Below are 22,423 nucleotides of genomic sequence, written 5' to 3'. Positions count from 1 at the left end.
ATTAGATTTAACTGTTTGGAGTATTGAATACACAGCCCGCCATCCAAATGGAACTTTAGCAACGCCGCTGAGGTCTCAGAGCTGGGTAGAACAAAATTTGATTGATGTCTACGCATTTTTGTTCCTTAATTTTTTCATAATATAGTTAAGTATATTCTTTGTAATAAAAATATTAATTAATTTTTATTACAATTATATGTACACCGCATCTAAGTTACGCAAGAGCAAACAAGCGTAAGTCGTAGAAACATTGAGTGCGTCCTGGCAAAACACCGCTACTAAAGCACTACAGCTTTTTCAAGTTTTTTACTATATTTTGTAGCGCTATAGTTAGCGTTACTGATTATTGGCTATCTTGTGTAACGCTTCGGTAGCGCTTCAGTAGCGGCATCTTGCCGGAACGTACTCATTAACAGTCTTTGCGTGCAGTTGCTGCACTCAGTCAGAAAGGTAACGTCGATTTAACGTTAATTTGAGAGGTTAACACAGCTGGTTGAATCAAATTGATCGACGTCTTCGACGTCGAATCACGTTAATCGACGAACTTTTTAAGTGATTATAGTTGACCTGACGTCGAATCAATGTCGATCTGACATCGACAAATTTTGTATAATAAAATATTATACAGGGTGTTTTGTTTTAAATGATGATACAGTCGATTATCTCGTCAACCGATGATTTTATTGAAAAATGTTTCAGACAAAAGTTGCATGGTTTGGAGAGAGACACATGATGAAAATATCCCAGGCAGCATGCTAATGTTCGCTGAATGTTAGTTTTGTGTTATATATGTTTACTGTTTGATTCCGATTATTCCGAACAGTTTACATTTTGAAAATAGTATATTGCGCACCAAGGGGCGAAAGTAGCGTTTTTCAGACGAGTGTGAAGTTTGCCGCCCGAGCCTTCGGCTCGGGCGGCGAATCACACGAGTCTGAAAAAGCTTTCGCCCCGAGATGCACACGATATTTTTCACAATATCTTTACTGAAAGTTCGACCTCCATGCCTAGAGAGAGGCGAGAGTGGCCATTTCACGCCAGGACGGCATAGCGGGACAAAAGTAACCACTTTCCTCCCTAGGGCGGAAAGTGATCACTTTCGTCTCGCTAAACAGGGGCTAAACAGTCCCGCTAAAATTTTGAAACTCGATTTCCCTCGGTCTCGCTGGCCGAAGGGGCGCGGCTACAAATTAACCCGCTGATTGCCGGACGATAGCTCCAAGAGGATAACGAGGTCACATCTCTTACCGTAATTCCCGTATCTGAAATCTTGGGCGATACCTTTCGATTGGGCGCCAGGTGCGATTATAGACGCGCACCAGGTCTCGATAACGTCCGCCTCCTTAGCCTCGCCGCGAGCTCAAGGCGTAGTTCCGCGTGATAGGGGTGAAGGTGGAGAAGGAGCGTGACGCAAGCAACACACAAAATAAAGCTCAACGATAAACGATATTAATCAGATATATTTCACATAAGGAACAAGTAAATCGTAATGGGAAACCACGGCCGGATATCGCTCGAATGGCCGCACAGTGGGAAATTCCGTGCTGTTTTTGGACAAAATTCTTGTGACAGCACAATTTTTAAGATCTTCCGTTGATTTTTTTTTTTTAAATGCTCAGGAAGACTTGTGCATTAATGCAGTACTGCGGAAATATATTTGTCGCACAACAAAAATTGTTAAACATAGAGTGCAATCCAGTAAATATGAAATTCATGCAAAAAACGGTAATCCCTTCATAGACACAAGCTTCTAGGGTATAGTTTAACCGAGATGGATATCATTTTAACTATGTTTCAAGTCGCTGATAACAAATTCAAGCTTTAAATTTCAAAATTAATTTGTTTAAACAAATTATCTCAAAGTAAGATGTTTTATAAATTTTTATTTAAAAATCTGTGGATACAATTACATAGAAAAAACATAGTAGGCCATCAAAGTAATATTTTTTAGATCCAAATTGTTAATAATAATTTACGATTATTTTTTTAACTTAAAGTATAATATCTTCTATATCTTTATTTAAAGGAATTAACGGAAGATTATCAAGCGAAATGAATATAATTTTCATGATTTTTGGTAGCTGATTACGAATTCAATCTCAGAATTGCAAAATTAATTTGTTTAAACAAATTTATTTAAACAAATTATCTGAAAATAATATTTTTTATGAATATTTATTTCAAAATCATTCTGCAGATGAAATTACATAGAAAAAATAGTAAAAGCCTTCGAAATAACGCCTTGTGGATCTAAATTGTTAATAATAAAGGTTGATTATTTTTTTATAATATTTTTTATTTAGTATTACACAATAAATATATATTTGTATAATTTTCTCTGAGTTTTTGTTTAATGATAATAGTAATTTTCTTTTATAATTGACTGTCTTTGGTTATCGTTTTTAATATTAAAAGATATAAGCCCCTTAATTGCGTCAAGGTAACAGTAAACGCATAAAATCACAAGAAACCCCTCTTATTACTGTTACCTTGACGCGGTATTTATTGTGTAATACTAAATAAAATATATTATAAAAAAATAATCAACCTTTATTATTAACAATTTAGATCTACAAGGTGTTACTTTTGAAGGCTTTTACTATTTTTTTCTATGTAATTCCATCTGCAGAATGATTTTGAAATGAATATTCATAAAAAATGTTATTTTCAGATAATTTGTTTAAATAAATTTGTTTAAACAAATTAATTTTGCAATACTGAGGTTGAATTCGTAATCAGCTATCAAAAATCATGAAAATTATATTCATTTCGCTTGATGATCTTCCGTTAATTCCTTTAAATAAAGATATAGGAGATATTATACTTTAGGTTAAAAAAATAATCGTAAATTATTATTAACAATTTAGATCTAAAAGATATTACTTTGAAAGCCTACTATGTTTTTTCTATGTAATTGTATCCACAGATTTTGAAATGAAAATTTATAAAACATCTTACTTTGAGATAATTTGTTTAAACAAATTAATTTTGAAATTTAAAGCTTGAATTTGTTATCAGCGACTTGAAACATAGTTAAAATGATATCCATCTCGGTTAAACTATACCCTAGAAGCTTGTGTCTATGAAGGGATTACCGTTTTTTTGCATGAATTTCATATTTACTAGATTGCACTCTATGTTTAACAATTTTCATTGTGCGACAAACATATTTCCGCAGTACTGCATTAATGCACAAGTCTTCCTGAGCATTTAAAAAAAAAAATCAACGGGATATCTTAAAAATTGTGCTGTCACAAGAATTTTGTCCAAAAAACAGCACGGAATTTCCCACTGTGGGCCGGTACCAACGCGGTAATCGGATCGGCAATTAAAGCGCGCGCGGAGCGCGTGATGTTTACGCCCGCGAGACTCCCTTCGCGACCGAAGCTCTCAGGCGAGCCCAGCAATCTCGACTTGTATAAGCGCGACCCCGCGATAACGCCAATCCGCCCACGCCTTAATCCTCAGATCCCGAACGCATGGCGACTCTCACACGCACGACAGAAACGATTCTCATACACCCGACATAAACAGTTTTCATACGCTCGACATAAACGACTCTCCTACGCTCGACATAAACGATTCTCACACGCACGACACAATGCCCGTAGCGCGAGCCCACAAGTACGCAACGCCATGTAATGGCGCGCTCGCGAGATTCTTCCTCGAGCAAGCGCGACGATATTTGCCCGCGCACGCGACACAAAATATCCGCGGAACTCGTAATGCACCACAAGGTGCCCGGCGCGGTTCCTCCCGACACTCACACGGGACTCCCGCACGCGACACGCAACAATATACCCGAATACGCAACACTAAGTACAACATCCACCGGAGCGTACCGCCCGCGGCACGCTTCCGTCCACGATTCACAAAATACGCACGGCGATAACCGCGAATTGACTGCCGATCATACGCAAGCTTTCGAGTAGGGCTTTCAGAAATGTTCCTGGCTACGATCTCGGCCGGCCACGCGCCCGCGGTCCCGACAAATAGCCGCGATAATCTCCCCAACATCCACAACGGCGGGAGCCGGTATCTAAATGCGACACGTAATCAGGCCGATTCACACGGTAATTTAATCATGTACATTATGATATGTACATTTACTGGCGCCGGGTCGCGACCGAGATCGAGCCCTCAATTATTAGGCAGCACCGGAGTGGAGATCTTACAGTTAGGCTGCTCGCTGCTGCTCGGCGGCGTCGGGGCGCTCGTCCAGGGGTAACTCCTCGTCCGCGGCTAGATCGACAGTGAGGGGCGGTCGGCTCGGCGGGACCACACCGGGCCCTCGCACGCGCGCCCTCAAGCTCGCGGTTCTTCCGCCCCGCCGATTAGTCGTGTGTGTCGCCCTGTTCGCGACGTTGCAGACGATTTCCGCCATTTTCCCGCGGCCCGTTTGATTTGGCTGCTGGTTGTGCGCGGGCCCCTCGCGGTTTCCCGCCCGGCTGGCCAGGCCGTGGCGGCGCCGCTCGGCCCTTGTGGCGCCGTCGGGTGAAGTGTGCGGGTCGTCCACCCGCGCTGCAGTCGCGGTGGTGCACCCGTGCTCATGCTGCGGCGGGGCCGTGTTACGCTGTGCGAGACATTCCTGGCGCTTTTCCAGCGGCAGGTCCCGGTGGCCCGCCCGTCGGCCGACCACTTCGCCGTGCGTCCTCCGAGCGCCCGTTCCTCCCTCGTCGCGACTATCGTCGTTACATTCGGTCGGTGATTCCACGCTCCGGCACCACCTGTCATCCCTACGGAACTTAGCTAGAAAAGGTTAGTTAACGCGGGTAGCCCTTCCTCGACCCGAGTCGAGGCGCCATCCCTGACCTTCCCTCGGCCGAGTTACCGTCTGGGCGGAGGACGCGACAAATGTCACGTCACAACTCCCCTTTCCCAGACTAGTGCCGAGGGGACTGCGGCCCCGACAACCGCGACCACCACTCCGGCACCGATCAGTGCCACCATACCAAACACAGTAAGAACGAAACCTGCCCATACTCTCGAAAGGCTCCCATGACCCGTCCCCGCCCGCAACACTTCGGGCCCCCGATATCGATACCGAACCGAATGCCCCCGACCTCCACCCGAACCGTTACACCCGGACGGCGCTCCCGTTCGCGAAACAAATTCCCCCTCCCCCCTGGTGGGTAGGATACATACAACACAAGAAGAAAACGTTCCTTGTTTCACCCTTTAATCTTATTTCTTTGGGGGATTACATCCGCACCGGCAGCTCGCCGGTAGCTTGGGGAACCAAAACACAAAGGGGTGGCACACACACACAAAGAAAAATCGGCCACTGGCCGTACAGCAGGGTGCACGCTAGCGGGTGCTCTCATGGCCGAACAAAAAAAAACCAAACGAAATAACCAAAAAAATTGTCGACACCCGCGACCCCGCTGGGGTTTCGTTGGCCACCGTTCTTCCACGAAGAAAAAAAAGAAAAAAAAAAAGGAAACCCAAAGGTAAAAAAAGCGGGCAAGAACAAAAAAAAGAGAACGGGGGGGAGTCCTCCGCGGCCCCACGACCGTTACTCTTTGGCCGGTCGGCCGCGGCTGAGGCTCCGCTGGCGGTCCCTGGATTCTCGTGGGCCGGTGTAGGGCTGGGCCCGCAGGTAGGCAGGAGCACAGTGCGGGCATCCCCGGAGGGTGACATCGTGTTCCCCGCAGCCGAAACAAAAGTCGTGTTCACGGGGCAGGGGGCAGTTCGCGTAGGAGGGCCCCCCGGAGCCGCAATTCCAGCAGCCCCCTCGTCTCCCACGCAGAACCATGGCCTCGTCCACCTGGCCGCCCGCCTGGACCGCGACCTCCCTCTGCCGCGGTGCCCTGGCTCGCTCTGCCAGTTCTCTTCTGGCATTTCCAGGAGGCGGTGGGCCTCGTTCACCCGGCCCCATGCGCGGCGTTTGCTCTCTCGGGCGGCCTCCACTTCTGCCCGGACCGTCTGGAGGCAGTTCTCCAAGCGCTCCATCTCCGCCCCCGTCTCCCGGATGGTGGTCTCAAGCCGGGCCTGGTCCGCCATTAGTCGATCCAGCTGCTCGCGCTCCCACGCCCCCTCAGTCTGCGTTTCTGCGTTCCGTTGCCGGGCCTCGCGCACCTCAGCCACCGTCTCTGCCAGGTCCGCCCAAAAGTACGGATCGACCTGGTCGACGAACCACTACACCCAGAGGTGTTTGTCATAAAACTCTAGCCATATAAGACAGGCCTGGAGGCCGGCCATTGCCCCGGCACCCTCGGTATCTCTTCGGTAACTCGAAACCTAATCATCAGGGGCAGGAAGGTTTTAGGTAAGGCTTTAGGTCCTGATCATGTACTTTTCCTATAAGTAATCCGTCCGGCCGCTCTAACTCGTAGATGACCGGAGAGATTACACGTTTAACCCGAAATGGCTCCTGGAATTCCGGCGCCAGCTTCCCCGCAACATTTTGCGCCGCAGACGACAGCACGTGCTGTCGTCGTAATACCGAATCGCCGACGCGAAACCGACGCGGTCGCCTACGCAGGTTATACCTTGCGGCCTGCTGTTGGTTCGCCTGCTCCAAATTTTCCATCACCCACTCCCTGACCGCGCTCATTTCCGCCATCCGTCGTGACCATTCCGCGGGATCTCCTTCCTCCGCTTCGGTAACGTTTTCGCGACGGTTGCGCAACGCATCGGGCGGTAGCAGCTCGCGTCCAAAATTTAAAAATGCCGGGGAGGTACCCAGGGAGAAATGACTCGCCGTATTGTACGCAAACCGTAGTCGCAACAAATGCTTGTCCCATTCTCGGTGATCTTTTTCGATAAAGACGACGATCATCGTTTTCAACACCCTATTTACCCTCTCCACGGAATTCGCCTGAGGGTGGTAGGGAGGCACCGTAACGTGCGTTATCCCGTTTTTGTCCGCGAAGCCCTTTATAACCTTATTTATAAATTCCGTCCCGTTGTCCGTTAAGAGAGTTCTCGGGGCGTCCCATCGCGTCACGATCAAGACTTCGAGCGCCTCCTTTATTTTTGGCCCCGTGGCCTCCCGCAACGCCCGGATTTCTATTCACTTAGTTCAGAGATCTTGTACTACTAGCAGGTATTGGTATCCCGCCTTGCTACGGGGCAACGGCCCCATAATGTCCGCGGCGACGGCGGTCCACGGCCCCTCCACCGTGCGGAGGCCCATCCACCCCGCGGGACTCGACTGCTCGACCTTCGTTCGTTGGCACACGTCGCAGGTTCTCACATGTTTTGCTACGTCCCTGAGTAGGTTCGGCCAATAATACGAAACGACTACCCGGTGGTATGTTTTCTCGACGCCTAGATGACCCGCGTGAGGGGCATCGTGCGATTCGCGAAGGGCCTCCGCGCGAAGCTCTCGCGGCAACACCAGTTTCCAACGATCGAGATCCTCCACGATATCCGAAACGACTAATCTCGGTCTCAAAAAATACAACCGCCCCTCCACTATTCTCCAATGCGCGAACCTTCGGGGATCGGTAGCCACTTCCGTGAATCGATTTTGGTACCAGATATCCGATGTATCTTCACATTCCGGGATTTCCACCGCGACGTTCACGCTTCCGGCATCTCCCCCCTCTCCCTCATACATACGAGACAGCGCGTCCGGCACGTGGTGTAGGGCACCTTTACGATATTCCACGGTATAATCATATTCCAACAGCTCGAGGCCCAACGGGCCAATCGACCTGTCGGATTTGTTAGATTGTGTAACCATCGCAGACTACTGTGGTCAGTTACCACCGTAAATTTGTACCCTTCCAGATAAGGCCGAAATTTCTGGATAGCCCACACCACGGCCAGACACTCCTGCTCGGAAACCGAATATTTCTTTTCGGGATCGGTCAACACACGGCTCGCGTACGCTATCACCCGTTCCTCGCCCCCCAGCTTTTGAGTTAGAACGGCCCCGAGCCCTACCGAACTCGCGTCGGTCTGCAACATAAAAGGCTCTTCAAAGTTTGGGCACGCAAGAATAGGCGCGGACATCAGGTGTTCGCAAATGCAGTCGAAGGCGCGAGACTGCTCATCCCCCCACTCCCAGCGCCTATTCTTCTTTAACAGGCGAGTCAGGGGTTCACTGAGCGTGGCAAACTGCGGTATGAATTTACGGCACCACGTGGACATCCCGAGGAAGCGACGTAACTGCCTCAAATTCCGCGGAGCCTGGTATTTTAAGATCGGTTGTACTTTATCTGGGTCGGTCGCCAAGCCCCCTTCCCCAACGATGAAACCCAGGTACCGGACCTGCGGTTTGCAGAATTCGCATTTCTCAAGGTTTACCGTTAAGCCCGCCGCCGCTATCTTACCTTGCAGCCGCACGCATCACCGGAGACGACTAGGGCACCGAGAGCAGGAAAGATGAACGGTACCCGAATAATCGGTTGGAAGAAGGCGACACGGCGTCCCAAGGATGGGAGACGTATCCGGGCGATCGCCCATCGTTTTGTTTCGGTTTTCGTTTTCGTTCACAGCAAACGATGCAGAGGTTCGTCGAGGGCCTAGCAATCCCATCCGGCGCAAGATTAGAGTTAAGTGATTGATACCGCGCCAGTATTTGAAGTTTATTTGCGGCTCAGGCGGAAGAGCACCTCGCGTAGAAATTATTCATTTTAGTTTGTTTACGCGTTTTATTTATTCCCGTCGGCGCGGGTACGGGGTGTCGTGCGGCGGCACGACAGGGCTTGAGCCCAACCACACTTTCCAGGAAAGGGGAGGCTCCCATGCGAGCGGCCAGGATGCCTTCCCACAACACGGCGGACGAGCCATGACGATCCGTAGGACGGGCAAACGACGTTCGGCGAAATGGCGGACCACGTTCGCGAAATAAAGAATAATGAGCCTCGGCAACTCACCGAGGCCCGAGAAGTAGGCGACGCGTTGTAGAATAGCGGAAATGTCGCGCGAGAAGAAAATGGCGGACCGTCCGCGAACCGAAAGGAGGCGCGACGGACGCGGAAAAGAACGACCCCTGACCACTGGGGAAGACTCGCGAGACGTATTTCGCACGTTAGAATTGTAGTCTGACGTAGAAAAAATGGCGGACCGTTAGAATTGTAGTCTGACGTAGAAAAAATGGCGGACCGTCGGGAAATTCCGCAACCGAGGGGTTGGCGGCGAGATAATACGTCCCTGACGGAAGCACGGGGTCCCTGGAGGACACATACGGGGTTGGCGATGCGATGCGGGAGCGTGAATGCGAAATAGCGAACCGTCCGCGAATCCGCACCAGGTGCATCGTCTTCGGGAGTTAAGCACCCCTGACACCGAGGGGCACTCCACCCAGTCTCCGAAACCAAGTCCCGACAAAATCTGTCAACCGGGGAACAAAATAACGGACCGTCCTGAATCTTGCACTAGGTGCGTCATCCTCAGGGAAACAACACCCCTGACGAACGGGGACAACCCAAGAAACATCCGTATCCGGTCGCCGTCGAAATCCGACAACCGGGAGCAAAGTTACGGAACCGTCCGCTATCTCGCGACCTAGACCTCTTCTACGGGGAAAAACCGCGGAAACCGCGTTACTAGGTCCCGAACAAAGGTCAGGAGGGGTCGACGTCGTCGGCGAGCCTGGTGCTCTGCATCCGGACGTCTTCATCGAAGAAGTCGTCCGGAAGGTCATTGTACGCGCGGTAATAGACGTGGCGCATGGGTCGGCGTCAACGGCCGTGAAGGAGTAGCAGCGGTGGAAAACCGCTACCCCGTCACCAGGACGCAGTGACCGCGCGAGCGCAACGCACATGGAAATTTTCACGGGGATCGGCGTAAACGGCGTAAACACCTGCGTGGAAAATTACCGAGGTGATATGCGTAGTACGCGAAAAGAGAAAGCGGAATAAGCGTCGAAGTGGGGGCCACCGATACCGATGGTGGGGAGCTCAAGCGAGACAAACAACTCGAGGCAGTCTCTCGGGGATGTTCGTACGAGCAACACGTAATAAGCCTCGCTCTTTCGTCGTCGCGCTAAGTCACCGCGAACGTTATACGAGTGCGATAATTACAATTCGACAACATTCATAACAACCGGGAACGCCCGCGGAACGCGTTAATTGTCGCCTTTACATTGGCGAACGGTCTTTTTAGGCCGAAATAACTTCGTGCGTCGTAGATAAACGGGGCGTCTGTGCCTACGTATACGAGCGTCCGACATTTTGTGTGACTGGAACTTTTGTGAACAACCATCACTGGAAATCAATAATATTGAATAAATTAAACATCCTTTTCGTAAAAGATTTCAAAAATTATTCAATTGGACTTACCTTCTACTCACCTGATCCATTGGCGTCGATCACTCGAAGTCCCTCGTTGATCCTGGATTCCGGTGGCAGCGACGATCCTGATCGGCGACGGCGATGATCCAGCGGTGGCGGAAACCTGAAAAAAGAAGATTAATTAGTCTAATTAGTAGTTCGAGATATCGTTCGATACTTACCTTCTCGGTGGTTCAAAGGTCAAACCGAGTGGCGACCGTTGATTTCTAAGGACACGTAGCGTTGATTCGTGCCTCCAATAGTACCGTCCGGTTACAACCTAACACGCGCTTGAGCTACTTCATATGTTCTCCGAACGTCTCAGTCGCGATAATGATGTCATCCAAATAGTTAAATGCGAACGGCTCCATCTCCGAGCCTATTAACGAATCAAGTAGTCTTTGAAAGGTAGCCGGGGTATTGTGCAGCCCATACGGCATTCGGCGAAAATGGTAAAGTCCCATTCCGGGGACGCTAAAAGCGGTAATCTCGCGGCTATTTTCTGCCAGCGGTACCTGAAAACACGCCTGACTCAAGTCAATGGTCGATATATACTTTGCCTTTTGCAGCTTGTTTGTAATACTTTCCATGTTCGGTATCGGGTATGCATCCTTTTTGGAGATGTCATTTACCCCGCGAAAATCTATGCAGAACCGGTATTTCCCGTTCGGCTTTTTAACCATGACTATAGGGTTCGACCACTGGCTTGACGACGGTTCTATGTGATACCGGCTTTTAACATTTTGACGACCTCCGCGCGAATAACCTCCTGGACTTTAGGCGATACCAGATAACATCGCTGTTTAATGGGCGCGTGCCCTTCCACGTCGATTTTGTGTTCGGTTAAGTTCGTAATACCCGGATCTTCTGAGGGGGTTGGTATCGTTTGCAAGGAATCTAATTTACCCCGCTGATCCGCCGTCAATTGCACCAACCCGCAAACCGGAGAAGCTCTCTTTCGATCGAAACGGTAGCGATTACCCGGGTCGTCCGCGAAATGCCACTTGGCCTCCGCGAAATCCAACACGATACCGAATTTGGCCAAAAAGTCTGTCCCTACGATGCACGGTACCGCTAAGTCCGGTAACACTCCCGCGGTTATGTCGTAAACTCGGTCCTTTAATCGCACAAATAGAGAGACATCGCCCTGAATCGCGGGTGTCTTCCCGTTCGCCATCCGTATGCGCGCTCCGTCGTCACGCGTAATGGGCACGCCCAGATTTTCCGCGATTCGCATCCCCTCGCGACCGACGAGGGTGCGATTCGACCCCGAGTCGACGAGTGCCAGCAGCGGCTGCCCGCCTATACTGATCCTAAAGTATCTAAGAAGCGGTGTTTCGTCAGGTTCAAGGGTAACGAACGAATGTGGGGACACCGCCGCGTCGGTATCCACAGGTCGGGCCTTGGTCTCAGAATTCGGGGTCGTAGGGACCCGTTCTACGACCTCTCCTCCGCGTTTCCCGGACACGCCGGGCAGGTCCTTGTGGTGAACCCGCGTTTGCCGCATCGGTATCAGTGAGTTTGCGGCGCCTCGCCACAATCCCGCGCGCAATGTCCCACTCCCTCGCAGTTCCAACATCGCAAGCCCGCGTCCCTAACGCGGGTTCCCGCTGCGGTACCTCTAACCGCCGGGTTCCCGGGGGTGACAGTCGCCGGCGCGTCCGCGGCGGAGCCCGGGGCGTTCGCTCTAAATCCGGCTCTCTGGCTTATAGCCTCCCCGGCGGCGACCGTGTTCGGGGTTTTTGGCTTTTCCTTCGACGCATGGTACGCCAGATCGGGAAAGATGGATTGCTCCGGCGGTAGCGGGGGTCGGTAATACCTATCGGCGAGTAAGGCGCGCTCCACCCGCGCGGCGAGGTCCTCCAGCGTATGGAAATCATGGAATTCCTACCGACGGATCGCGATCTGTAAGCGCGGTAGCAAGTTTCGGTGCGCAAAAGTCAATTGCTCCGATAAATTCTACGGGGGGTCCATCCGACCAAACAGGGCACGCAAGCGGGTCAAATAGTCCGTGGCGGCCTCGTATTCCCCCTGAGTCCTCCGTAGGACCTCCTCTCGGAGCATGTATTGATAGTCAGGGTCCGCGAATCGCGCCCTCCACGCCCTCTCGAAATCGTCCCAATTTGGCCAGTTCTGTGCCTCGAGTCGCACCCAATATAACGCTACGTCCGACAAAAAAGTGGCAGGCATTTAAACAAGTCCGCGTCGTCGATCGAAATAATGGCGCGGGCCTCCTTTATCTGCGTAAGGAACGCCTCCGCGTCGCTGCCCCGTTTCCCCGAAAAGTGGAGGTCCCACTTTCGCATGAGGTTATATGCCTCGGAAGCGAACCCCCGCGTGAGCGGTTTTGGCTCAGCCCGCAGCGACGGGAAGGGATAACTCGGTTCCCTCGCGCCCACCCGCGCTGGCACATAGCCCGATGCCAACCCCATCGGCTCGAAAGTCGCGCGGGGGAGCTCAAACGTTGAGTGGGACGACTTCTTTCGCGCCCCCGTACTCGCGAGGGTCTCCGTCTCCCGGGAGCTAAGGGGTGGCTCGGACGGGGTGGCGGCCGCGTCAACTTCAAACTGGCGAGCAGTTCTTCCGCCCCCGCAAGTTCCTCCTCCCGTTCTGACGGTACCCCTCCGATTTTCGCGATGTCGGCCGCCCTCTCCTCGAGATCGACCGAGACCGGCGGATTCATATCCGAAAGTTGCGCCAACTCGTACTTTAACAATCGCGTGCGCAAAACGTGGAGTATGCCGCGGGTGTCAAGATTTCTATCGGCCAAGTGCTGGCGGGCCTCTTCCAAATTCAGCTCCGCGATCCACGTGTAAGTCGGACTGTCCCTTCGCATTTTCTCGCGACCTCCGACCGTCCCCCCGCAAGGCCCGCGCGGAAATATATATCTTATTTATCACTTACTCCCAATTACCCGCGAGAGGACCGGCGATTAATGACGCAGAACGAAATCGCAAGCTCGTCGCGTGAATATTGGAAGCCGTCACGGGCGAAGGAAATGCCGTCACTTATCCCAATTCAAACTCGTATATCTTTTTTTTTTCTCGAGTCTGGTTTTCTCTTGCCTCAGTCGCGGCGTCTTATTTCCTCGGTAATGCGAGAATTTCTTCGCCAAAATACGAGGCAACGAAAATGTCTCTCGATACTCGATTACACGTTCCTGAGATTCCGCAGGCTTTTATCGGAAAGTAAACAACTAAGCACTTAAATAAATAAATATTAAATACGATCGATGAATTACTCCAATCTAACTATTATATATACATCCGGCATTAATAAAAGTTCCATCTCCTTCGTCCGCGGCCCGTCATAAATTTCACCCCTCCGCGTCACCGAATTAACGTATCGCAATAATATTTGATTTCTCACGCCAAGGCTGAAAGCGACAACGTCTCAATCGCGACAAACACGCAGGAATCCGGCGAAAGCGGCAAAAGAAAGGCACGCGGCACTCAAATACTGATAGCAGGCGAACCAAACAAAGCGAACTCAATGGCAAAGGTCGTGCGATTTTCCCGGCCCCGACATTCCAGAGCCACGCTAATACGTATAATTTCAATTTCGGATACTGTAAACTAAACGATAATAAAAAAAAAAATTTTTCACACACAAAGAGTAGGAAAACATATATAATGTTTGCGTACGCACGCTCTCCACCAATTTCTTAAATTTTAGCGAGATCGCCCCACGTTGGGCGCTAAAATTTTACAACCCGATTTCCCTCGGTCTCGCTGGCCGAAGGGGCGCGGCTACAAATTAACCCGCTGATTGCCGGACGATAGCTCCAAGGGGATAACGAGGTCACATCTCTTACCGTAATTCCTGTATCTGAGGTCTTGGGCGATACCTTTTGATTGGGCGCCAGGTGCGATTATAGACGCGCACCACGTCTCGATAACGTCCGCCTCCCTAGCCTCGCCGCGAGCTCAGGGCGTAGTTCCGCGTGACAGGGGTGAAGGTGGAGAAGGAGCGTGACGCAAGCCACACACAAAATAAAGCTCGACGATAAACGATATTAATCAGATATATTTCACATAAGAAACAAGTAGATCGTAGTGGAAAACCCAGGCCGGATATCGATCGAATGGCCGGTACCAACGCGGTAATCGGATCGGCAGTTAAAGCACGCGCGGAGCGCGTGATGTTCACGCCCGCGAGACTCCCTTCGCGAACGAAGCTCTCAAGCGAGCCCCGCAATCTCGATTTGTATAAGCGCGACCACGCGATAACGCCAATCCGCCCGCGCCTTAATCCCCGGATCCCGAACGCACTGCGACTCTCACACGCACGACATAAACGATTCTCATACGCCTGATATAAACAGTTCTCATACGCTCGACATAAACGACTCTTTTACGCTCGACATAAACAATTTTCACACGCACGACACAATGCCCGTAGCGTGAGCCCACAAGTACGCAACGATATGTAATGGCGCGCTCGCGAGATTCTTCCTCGAGCAAGCGCGACGATATTTGCTCGCGCACGCGACACAAAATATCCGCGGAGCTCATAATGCACCATCAGGTGCCCGGCGCGGTCCCTCCCGACACGCACACGGGACTCCCGCACACGACACGCAACAATATACCCGAATACGCAACACTAAGTACAACATCCACCGGAGCGTACCGCCCGCGGCACGCTTCCGTCCACGATTCACAAAATACGCACGACGATAACCGCGAATTGACTGCCGATCAGACGCGAGCTTTCGAGTAGGGCTTTTAAAAATGTTCCTGGCTACAATCTCGGCCGGCCACGCGCCCGCGGTCCCGACAAATAGCCGCGATAATCTCCCCGGCATCCACAACGGCGGGAGCCGGTATCTAAATGCGACACGTAATCAGGCCGATTCACACGGTAATTTAATCGATATGTACATTTACTGGCGCCGGATCGCGACCGAGATCGAGCCCTCAATTATTAGGCAGCACCGGAGTGGAGATCTTACAGTTATAGGCTGCTCGCTGCTGCTCGGCGGCGTCGGGGCGCTCGTCCAGGGGTGGCTCCTCGTCCGCGGCTAGATCGACAGTGAGGAGCGGTCGGCTCGGCGGGACCACACCGGGCCCTCGCACGCGCGCCCTCAAGCTCGCGGTTCTTCCGCCCCGCCGATTGGTCGTGTGTGTCGCCCTGTTCGCGACGTTACAGACGATTTCCGCCATTTTTCCGCGGCCCGTTTAATTTGGCTGCTGGTTGTGCGCGGGCCCCTCGCGGTTTTCCGCCCGGCTGGCCAGGCCGTGGCGGCGCCGCTCGGCCCTCGGGGCGCCGTCGGGTGAAGTGTGCGGGTCGTCCATCCGCGCTGCAGTCGCGGTGATGCACCCGTGTTCGCTGCGGCGGGGCCGTGTTATGCTGTGCGAGACATTTCCGGCGCTTTTCCAGCGGCAGGTCCCGGTGGCCCGTCCGTCGGCCGACCACTCCGCCGTGCATCCTCCGAGCGCCCGTTCCTCCCTCGTCGCGACTATCGTTGTTACATTCGGTCGGTGATCCCACGCTCCGGCACCACCTGTCATCCCTACGGAACTTAGCTAGAAAAGGTTAGTTAACGCAGGTAGCCCTTCCTCAACCCGAGTCGAGGTGCTATCCCTGACCTTCCCCTCGGCCGAGCTACCGTCTGGGCGGAGGACGCGACAAATGTCACGTCACAATTGTTAGCAATGAGCAGAGAGAGCGATTTCATCAAGACTTATCAGTCTTCATAGAGGCCTGTTATCAAGATAATTATAGTAATATAAAGATAGTGGTTTATACCACTACTTTATAGTAGTATTAAAAATATTAGCTAATTATTGTTTGTCTTCTTTAAGAGAAACAAACTCAACAGTTTACAAGACACAAAAAACTCAAAGAAAAAATTTTTAATATCTATTTTGAATTAGAGGAAGTTCGGATAAATTAAGGGGGAATACCCAATTACAAAGTTCGAAAAAATTGATTTTTCAATTTTTGCATTCCAAGCAAGGAGGAGGACTTATGTTATGGACCTGGAATCGATGATTCTATGTAAGTTGAAAAATTTTCGCAATTTATTCATTGTTCAATTTTCAAACGCGTTTTTCTCAAAACCATGTTAAAAATCGGTGACCAAAATATCTCGGCAACCACTGAACCGATCAATTTGAAATTTATAGAAGTTATTCTATACATAATTATCTAGTCTTTGTCGTAGGATTTTTTTTAAGTAACTTAGTTTTTTTTTATCGGCAAAATAAACCCAAATTTTTCCCAAAAAATCGAACCCTTAAATTCAAACGCCCGCCATTTTGTCAAAAATTGATATTTTCAAAAACCCCTACGACAAAGACTAAATTATAATGTCAGTTTTAATAATTTTTTTGGTTTTTTTGATTCTGATGATTACAAATGAAATGGGAGTGGTCACCGCGGAGGACCTTTTTTTTGCGGCAGTCGACAGAACCCATGAATACTCCGCCAATATTGAATATTTTTTAATAAAAAGAATTTAACATATTCTTAAAAGTGTGTACTTTCATGTAGAAAAAAATACCAATACCATAATTCATATAGGTTTCCTTTAAAAAATTCACAAAAATTGCCTTTTTTCGCGCTTCTAATTGGGTATTCCCCCTTAAACCATTCGAGCAAGTTAAAAACCGTCACGATGTCTAGATTATTAAGTATTACAATCTAGCGGACAACAGTGGAATTACTAACTGCTGGACCACTAACTTAAGGGTCCGTTCCTCACAGTAGGTCCAAAAAATAGGTGATTTTTGTGAATTTTTTGTGGAGAAAGTAAACAAAATAAATTATTCAATATTTTTGGATTATATTTATGATACTTTTAAGTAGTTATACAAATTTTTTCAGCCCATTTAAATAATTTGGCGAAGCGGGATACTGGGCAATGCGCGGAATAGGTTGCTCCATGGCAGAAGTTCTCCAGGTCGTAAAATGTGTCTGAAACATCGAATCAATCGATTTTCCTGTTCAGTACAAGTGTCCCTACAGAGTAGACTAAAAAAAATTATTTTGAATAAAAATTCATAAAATGGCGGCAGTTAAAAAAAAATTAATTTTTACTATAAATTTTTGATACTTTTTTTGCTTATAAAAAATTAAATATTGCATATATTGATATGATTGTAGTCTACTCTACAGGGACACTTGTACTGAACAGGAAAATCGATTGATTCGATGTTTCAGACACATTTTACGACCTGAAAGACTTCCGCCATGGAGCAACCTATTCCGCGCACAGGTCGCCGTTGCCCGCTTCGCCAAATTATTTAAATGGGCTGAAAAAATTTGTATAACTACTTAAAAGTATCATAAATATAATCCAAAAATATTGAATAATTTATTTTGTTTACTTTCTCCACAAAAAATTCACAAAAATCACCTATTTTTTTGGACCTACTGAGAGGAACGGACCCTTAATGTAAAGCGGCAGCGTGGCATAACATGTCATAAAGTTAAAAATTAAAACTGAAGATTTGGTGTGTATCGCTTAATTACAGCGTAAGATTAATAGGTATATTGTATAATACTTTTTATAAGTATTGCATTATATTTTATTATTTCTTTCTTTCAGGAGTAATAATACTATAATGAGTATACATTATAAGATATTATTGTCAGTAAAAGTTCTAAACATGTTTATTTATATGACAGTGTTACAAAAGACACAAAAATTAGAGTTTGTAATCAATTATAATAAAATAAATATATAATATAATAATTATTATAAACTATTTTATTATTAATATGCCTCAAAATACGATAAAAATAATTTTTTTGCAAGATTAATAAAATATTTTATTTGCCTGAAATAGTTCAAATTACCCGACAATAATCTACCTTCGAAAATTTTGCTAACATTAAACTCACTATAAATGAACAAAATTTGTTAGAAACACGTTGCAACAAACATTTGGCATTACAACTCAGCGAAAAAAGAGTTATCTTCAGTTATCTTTAATTATTATTTACGTTCACGAGTAAAGTAAACTTTAATTTTCTATTGAAGCATCATTTTCGTGATTGATTATTTTTTTTATTCGTTACATTCTCCAAAAAAATATGAATTACGAATAAATTATTCGTGATTCGACTTATTCAAATAACGAATAATTGAATTATTAGTTATTCACAAATAACAAATTTTATTCGTTATTTTATATTTGTTATTCAGAATAAATTTTGCCCAACACCGGTTTATAAAAGTAAATATTTACTTTAATTTTTAAAACAGATCTGACTTTTAAGATAAATTTTATTTTAATTGGTAGATAGATATAAATTTATATTTGACTTAAAAATTTATTTTTTATTCTTTAAATTAACTATGTAATATTTATTCTTGAAATATTAATTTAGATGCTCACGTAAATAGATTGTTAAGATAGTTCGATGATGAAACAACTTTTGCCAAAAGTGATAGGTTTTATTTTTTATATCAAAAAAAGGAACTCTCTTAAATCGATTAAGCCCAGAAAAAAGATAATTCACTGTCCCGTTCTCAAAATATTTAATTTTAAAATTAAGTCATTTTAATGATTTTAACATTGGTCTAATAGGGAAAGAGGTTATTTTCCTATGAATAACATGAGTTTGCGAAAAATCTTTTGCCAAAAATGTCCGAACAATATATATCGATGGAAAGAGAACAGTGTGAGGAAGCCTATAGTTGAAGGTGAACACGATCCACCGTACAATTTTTTTTTAATTAATAATTAAAGTTGAAAACTATAGTCAAGCGACGCGTTAACACACATTTAATAATCTATTTCCTAACGCGAGCGTGAAATGGGCCGCTTTTCGCGCTTGTTTTGAGTGAGCAAAACGATCCATTTCGCAATGATGACGTAAGCGTTGAAACATGGAGCCATTTCTCAACTAGTGGAGAAATGAAATTGTAAAACAAGCGCGAAAAGCGGCCTGTTTCACGCTCTTGTTAGGAAAAATAGTATGAACAACTCGTTGGAAGAGTGGTCGAACCCAAATGAGTGTGAGACTCGCTTCTCTCGTGCGACCAACTTCACACTCATTCAGAATCGACCACTTCTTCCACTAGTTGTACAATATACTATTTCAGGCAAAATATTATTTTACAACGTAAAAATTATTTACTAATGGTCTTTTTACGTCGTTACGAAGCTTTGCGATGCGTTATTCTATTTTTTTTATAATCATATAAATAAAAAATTATAAACATTGTTTTGACTTCAGCCCTTCATCATCGAACTACCTTAAATATCACTGATATTCATTGTCACTCACTTCACAGTGCGATTTTAATTAAGAAATTATATTAAATATGTGTGTGTGTGTGTGTGTGTGTGTGTGTGTGTGTGTGTGTGTGTGTGTAATTGTTTTAATATTTTATTATTTACAATAAAATTTATAATTGCAAATGTCTTATGATTATTAGAGAAACAAAGGAGGTGTGACTGTGTAAAAGACAAAATAAGAGTTTTAAAGTCAAATTATACAGCATAAAGGAGACAATTATATATTTAACTTACGATAAATTACAATAATCTGTAGCTAACAAATTTGTGTTTTATGCGACTAGCCGCACTCGCAACTCTACGAGCATAAATTGTGCGTGCGAAACTTTTTGAAGTAATCGCGATGGTAATCGCGATGGTTTTCCAGACGATTAGCGATAATAAAAGGACAATATTGCCCAATATCAATATATCAAAAATAGTACATAAGAGCTCCAAGAAGATACATAAACAAGTATTTAAAAAAGTTGGAGTACTATTGCAACAACATATTCTTGAAACCAAATCAAGTTAAAAAGTCCTGCACTACTTTTCTCTCAGACAAACAATTATCGAGATATCGTAAGCTAAATATTAAAAAAGTTACCATCAAGTTTTCCTTGAATATTTCACAAAGTATTAGACAAATAAAAAAATGTTACAGAAAAAAGTTGTCTAAATTAAAATTCGAAGTATAGGCTCCAATGGAAATATACGAATATAGAAAACGGGCTAACTATAAACCAAGCGCGGTAATTGATGCGCGAAAGTTTTTATTTTTATTTTACATATTTTCCAACCTTGACTGCGCGCCGACTAAATTTGTCAGACTTGAAACACAGCTCTGGTTGGAGTAGTAAAATCGCCCCTTTCCCTTAATTAAATCGATTCGATTTAATTTTTTATGCTATATATATGCATCTAAATAAATGTAAAGAAATCATTGCAAAAAATATTACCTTAGGGGTTCGAACCTGGAACTCCCTTCATTCCGTGAAGGTGTCGTACCAATTCGACCACTGAGGCATGTGGTAAAATTTATTGCAATAACCTATTATTAGTTGTAATATTACGCGTACTTTCAGCCAGCATGATTTAAAATTCGAAATATAGGCTCCAATGGGAATCCAATGGAACCCTGGCTGAGGTAATATTTTTTGCAATGGATTTTTTTATATTTATTTAGATGCATATAGCATCAAAAATTAAATCGAATCGATTTAATTAAGGGAAAAGGGGAATTTTACTACTCCAACCGGAGCTGTGTTTCAAGTCTGACAAATTTAGTCGGCGCGCAGTCAAGGTTGGAAAATATGTAAAATAAAAAAAACTTTCGCGCATCATTTATCGCGCTTGGTTCTCAATTAGCCCGTTTTCTATATTCGTGTATTTGTTTAAATTAATTAGAAAAAGGTAATACAATAAAAAATGGGAGTATCCATTTAAAAAATTTAACTTGGGCCCAACACAGGCTCTGGACCCAAAATCTAATAATAATAAGATCATCTATTGGCCTCCTTTAAACCCTCCAACTTTTATCTCAAACATTTTTCCAATAAATCAACACTTTCTAAGATATAATTAGCCGTTCCAGAACTTTTGGTGCGCACGATATATGCGTACGCGACACAATTAAATTATGTATATAACGCACAAGCGAGATAACTAATCAGCGTCAAAGAATGTAAGCGTATAAATGTGGTTGCACTGACAATGAGTGCACTGAATTTGAGGGACAAACTGGCTTTGTGTGAGTGTATAAACGCGTGTCCGTGTGACTGTAATCTGAACTTCTTGCTAAGAATACTGAGATCTCGAGAAAAATTCACATTTTTAACATGTAAAATTTCGAAATCTTAGTATTGACTGCACCAATCTTAATCAGACTGGTCGAAATCGAAAGCTTGTATCAACGTTAGATAATAGAAAACTGTGTCGTCAGATTTTCGATCGCAGTTTTTTTTCTTGAGATATTTGATTCGAAAAATTGATTGGCCCAAAAAACTCCGAATAAGCTTGGCCGCGTTCTGTTAGTCGTCTGCTAGATCTTTTTTTATGTATAATACTTGGTGTCGCGACGCTACCGCGTCGCTTAATTGTTAATTACAATATTTATGTAATTAATACATTTCTTATATTTATATTAATTTTACTTCTTTACATTAACATTACATGTCATTACATGTGACACAACAGTCGCACGCAAAGTCTGTTAATACTTCTACGACTTACGCTTGTTTACTATTTACTGTCAGAAAAGAGCTTTTATACATCAAAAATATTTTATTAAATGTTTTTAATATTTACCATAATCTTCATTTATTTTACAATTTAGTATAACAAAATTTATTATTAATTACAATATCAATGCAATTAATAGATACATCATTTTCGATATTTACGTTATATTTATTTACGTTCTTTACCTTAACATCATATACAGCACTTAAAGTTAAACTTTTTAATACGACTTACGCTTGTTTACTCTTGCGTAAGTTAGATGCGGTGTATATATAATTACAATAAAAACTAATCAATAGCTTCATTACAAAGAATATACTTAACAATATTATAAAAAAATTAAAGAACAAAAATGCGTAGACATCAATCAGATTTTGTTCTACCCAGCTCTGAGACCTCAGCGGCGTTGCTAAAGTTCCATTTGGATGGCGGGCTGTGTATTCAATACTCCAAACAGCTAAATCTAATGGCGGTATTGGCCGATCTCGGAATTCGCTGGATAATCGTTTCATGTTTTTCGTATAACTGTACCAAAAAATGTTTACTGTTAATATTTAAGAATTAAAAAACGCATCTTAATTAAAGGAAAAGTCGAAATATGACAGAACACGTAAACAGTACAAAAAGCTAAACTTTATATAATTTATTATTTTATAAGCAACAGTATTTACAGGAATTAGTAAATCGATTATACTGTATTAAGCATTAGACTTCAGATATTAT

At 45.5% G+C, this 22,423-nt stretch overlaps 2 protein-coding genes across 2 annotated transcripts in view; one reads left to right on the top strand and one right to left on the bottom strand.

Moving 5' to 3' along the window:
* LOC139808109 (trimeric intracellular cation channel type 1B.1) overlaps positions 1 to 22,423 on the top strand; it is a 193,209-nt gene that overhangs the window by 26,132 nt on the left and 144,654 nt on the right. The gene's annotated exons all lie outside the window — the stretch shown is intronic.
* The window catches only part of LOC139808101 (UDP-glycosyltransferase UGT5-like), a 40,971-nt gene continuing 36,413 nt past the window's right edge, over positions 17,866 to 22,423 (bottom strand). Inside the window, exon 6 of the mRNA XM_071769748.1 lies at positions 17,866 to 22,225. Within this exon, the coding sequence (XP_071625849.1) occupies positions 21,931 to 22,225 (295 nt within the window). The 3' untranslated portion in view covers positions 17,866 to 21,930. The remainder of the gene's footprint in view (positions 22,226 to 22,423) is intronic.

Source organism: Temnothorax longispinosus, chromosome 2 (assembly GCF_030848805.1).
Source record: "Temnothorax longispinosus isolate EJ_2023e chromosome 2, Tlon_JGU_v1, whole genome shotgun sequence".
Taxonomy (NCBI): Eukaryota; Metazoa; Arthropoda; class Insecta; order Hymenoptera; family Formicidae; genus Temnothorax; species Temnothorax longispinosus.
This window is presented reverse-complemented; position numbering and strand designations above follow the sequence as displayed.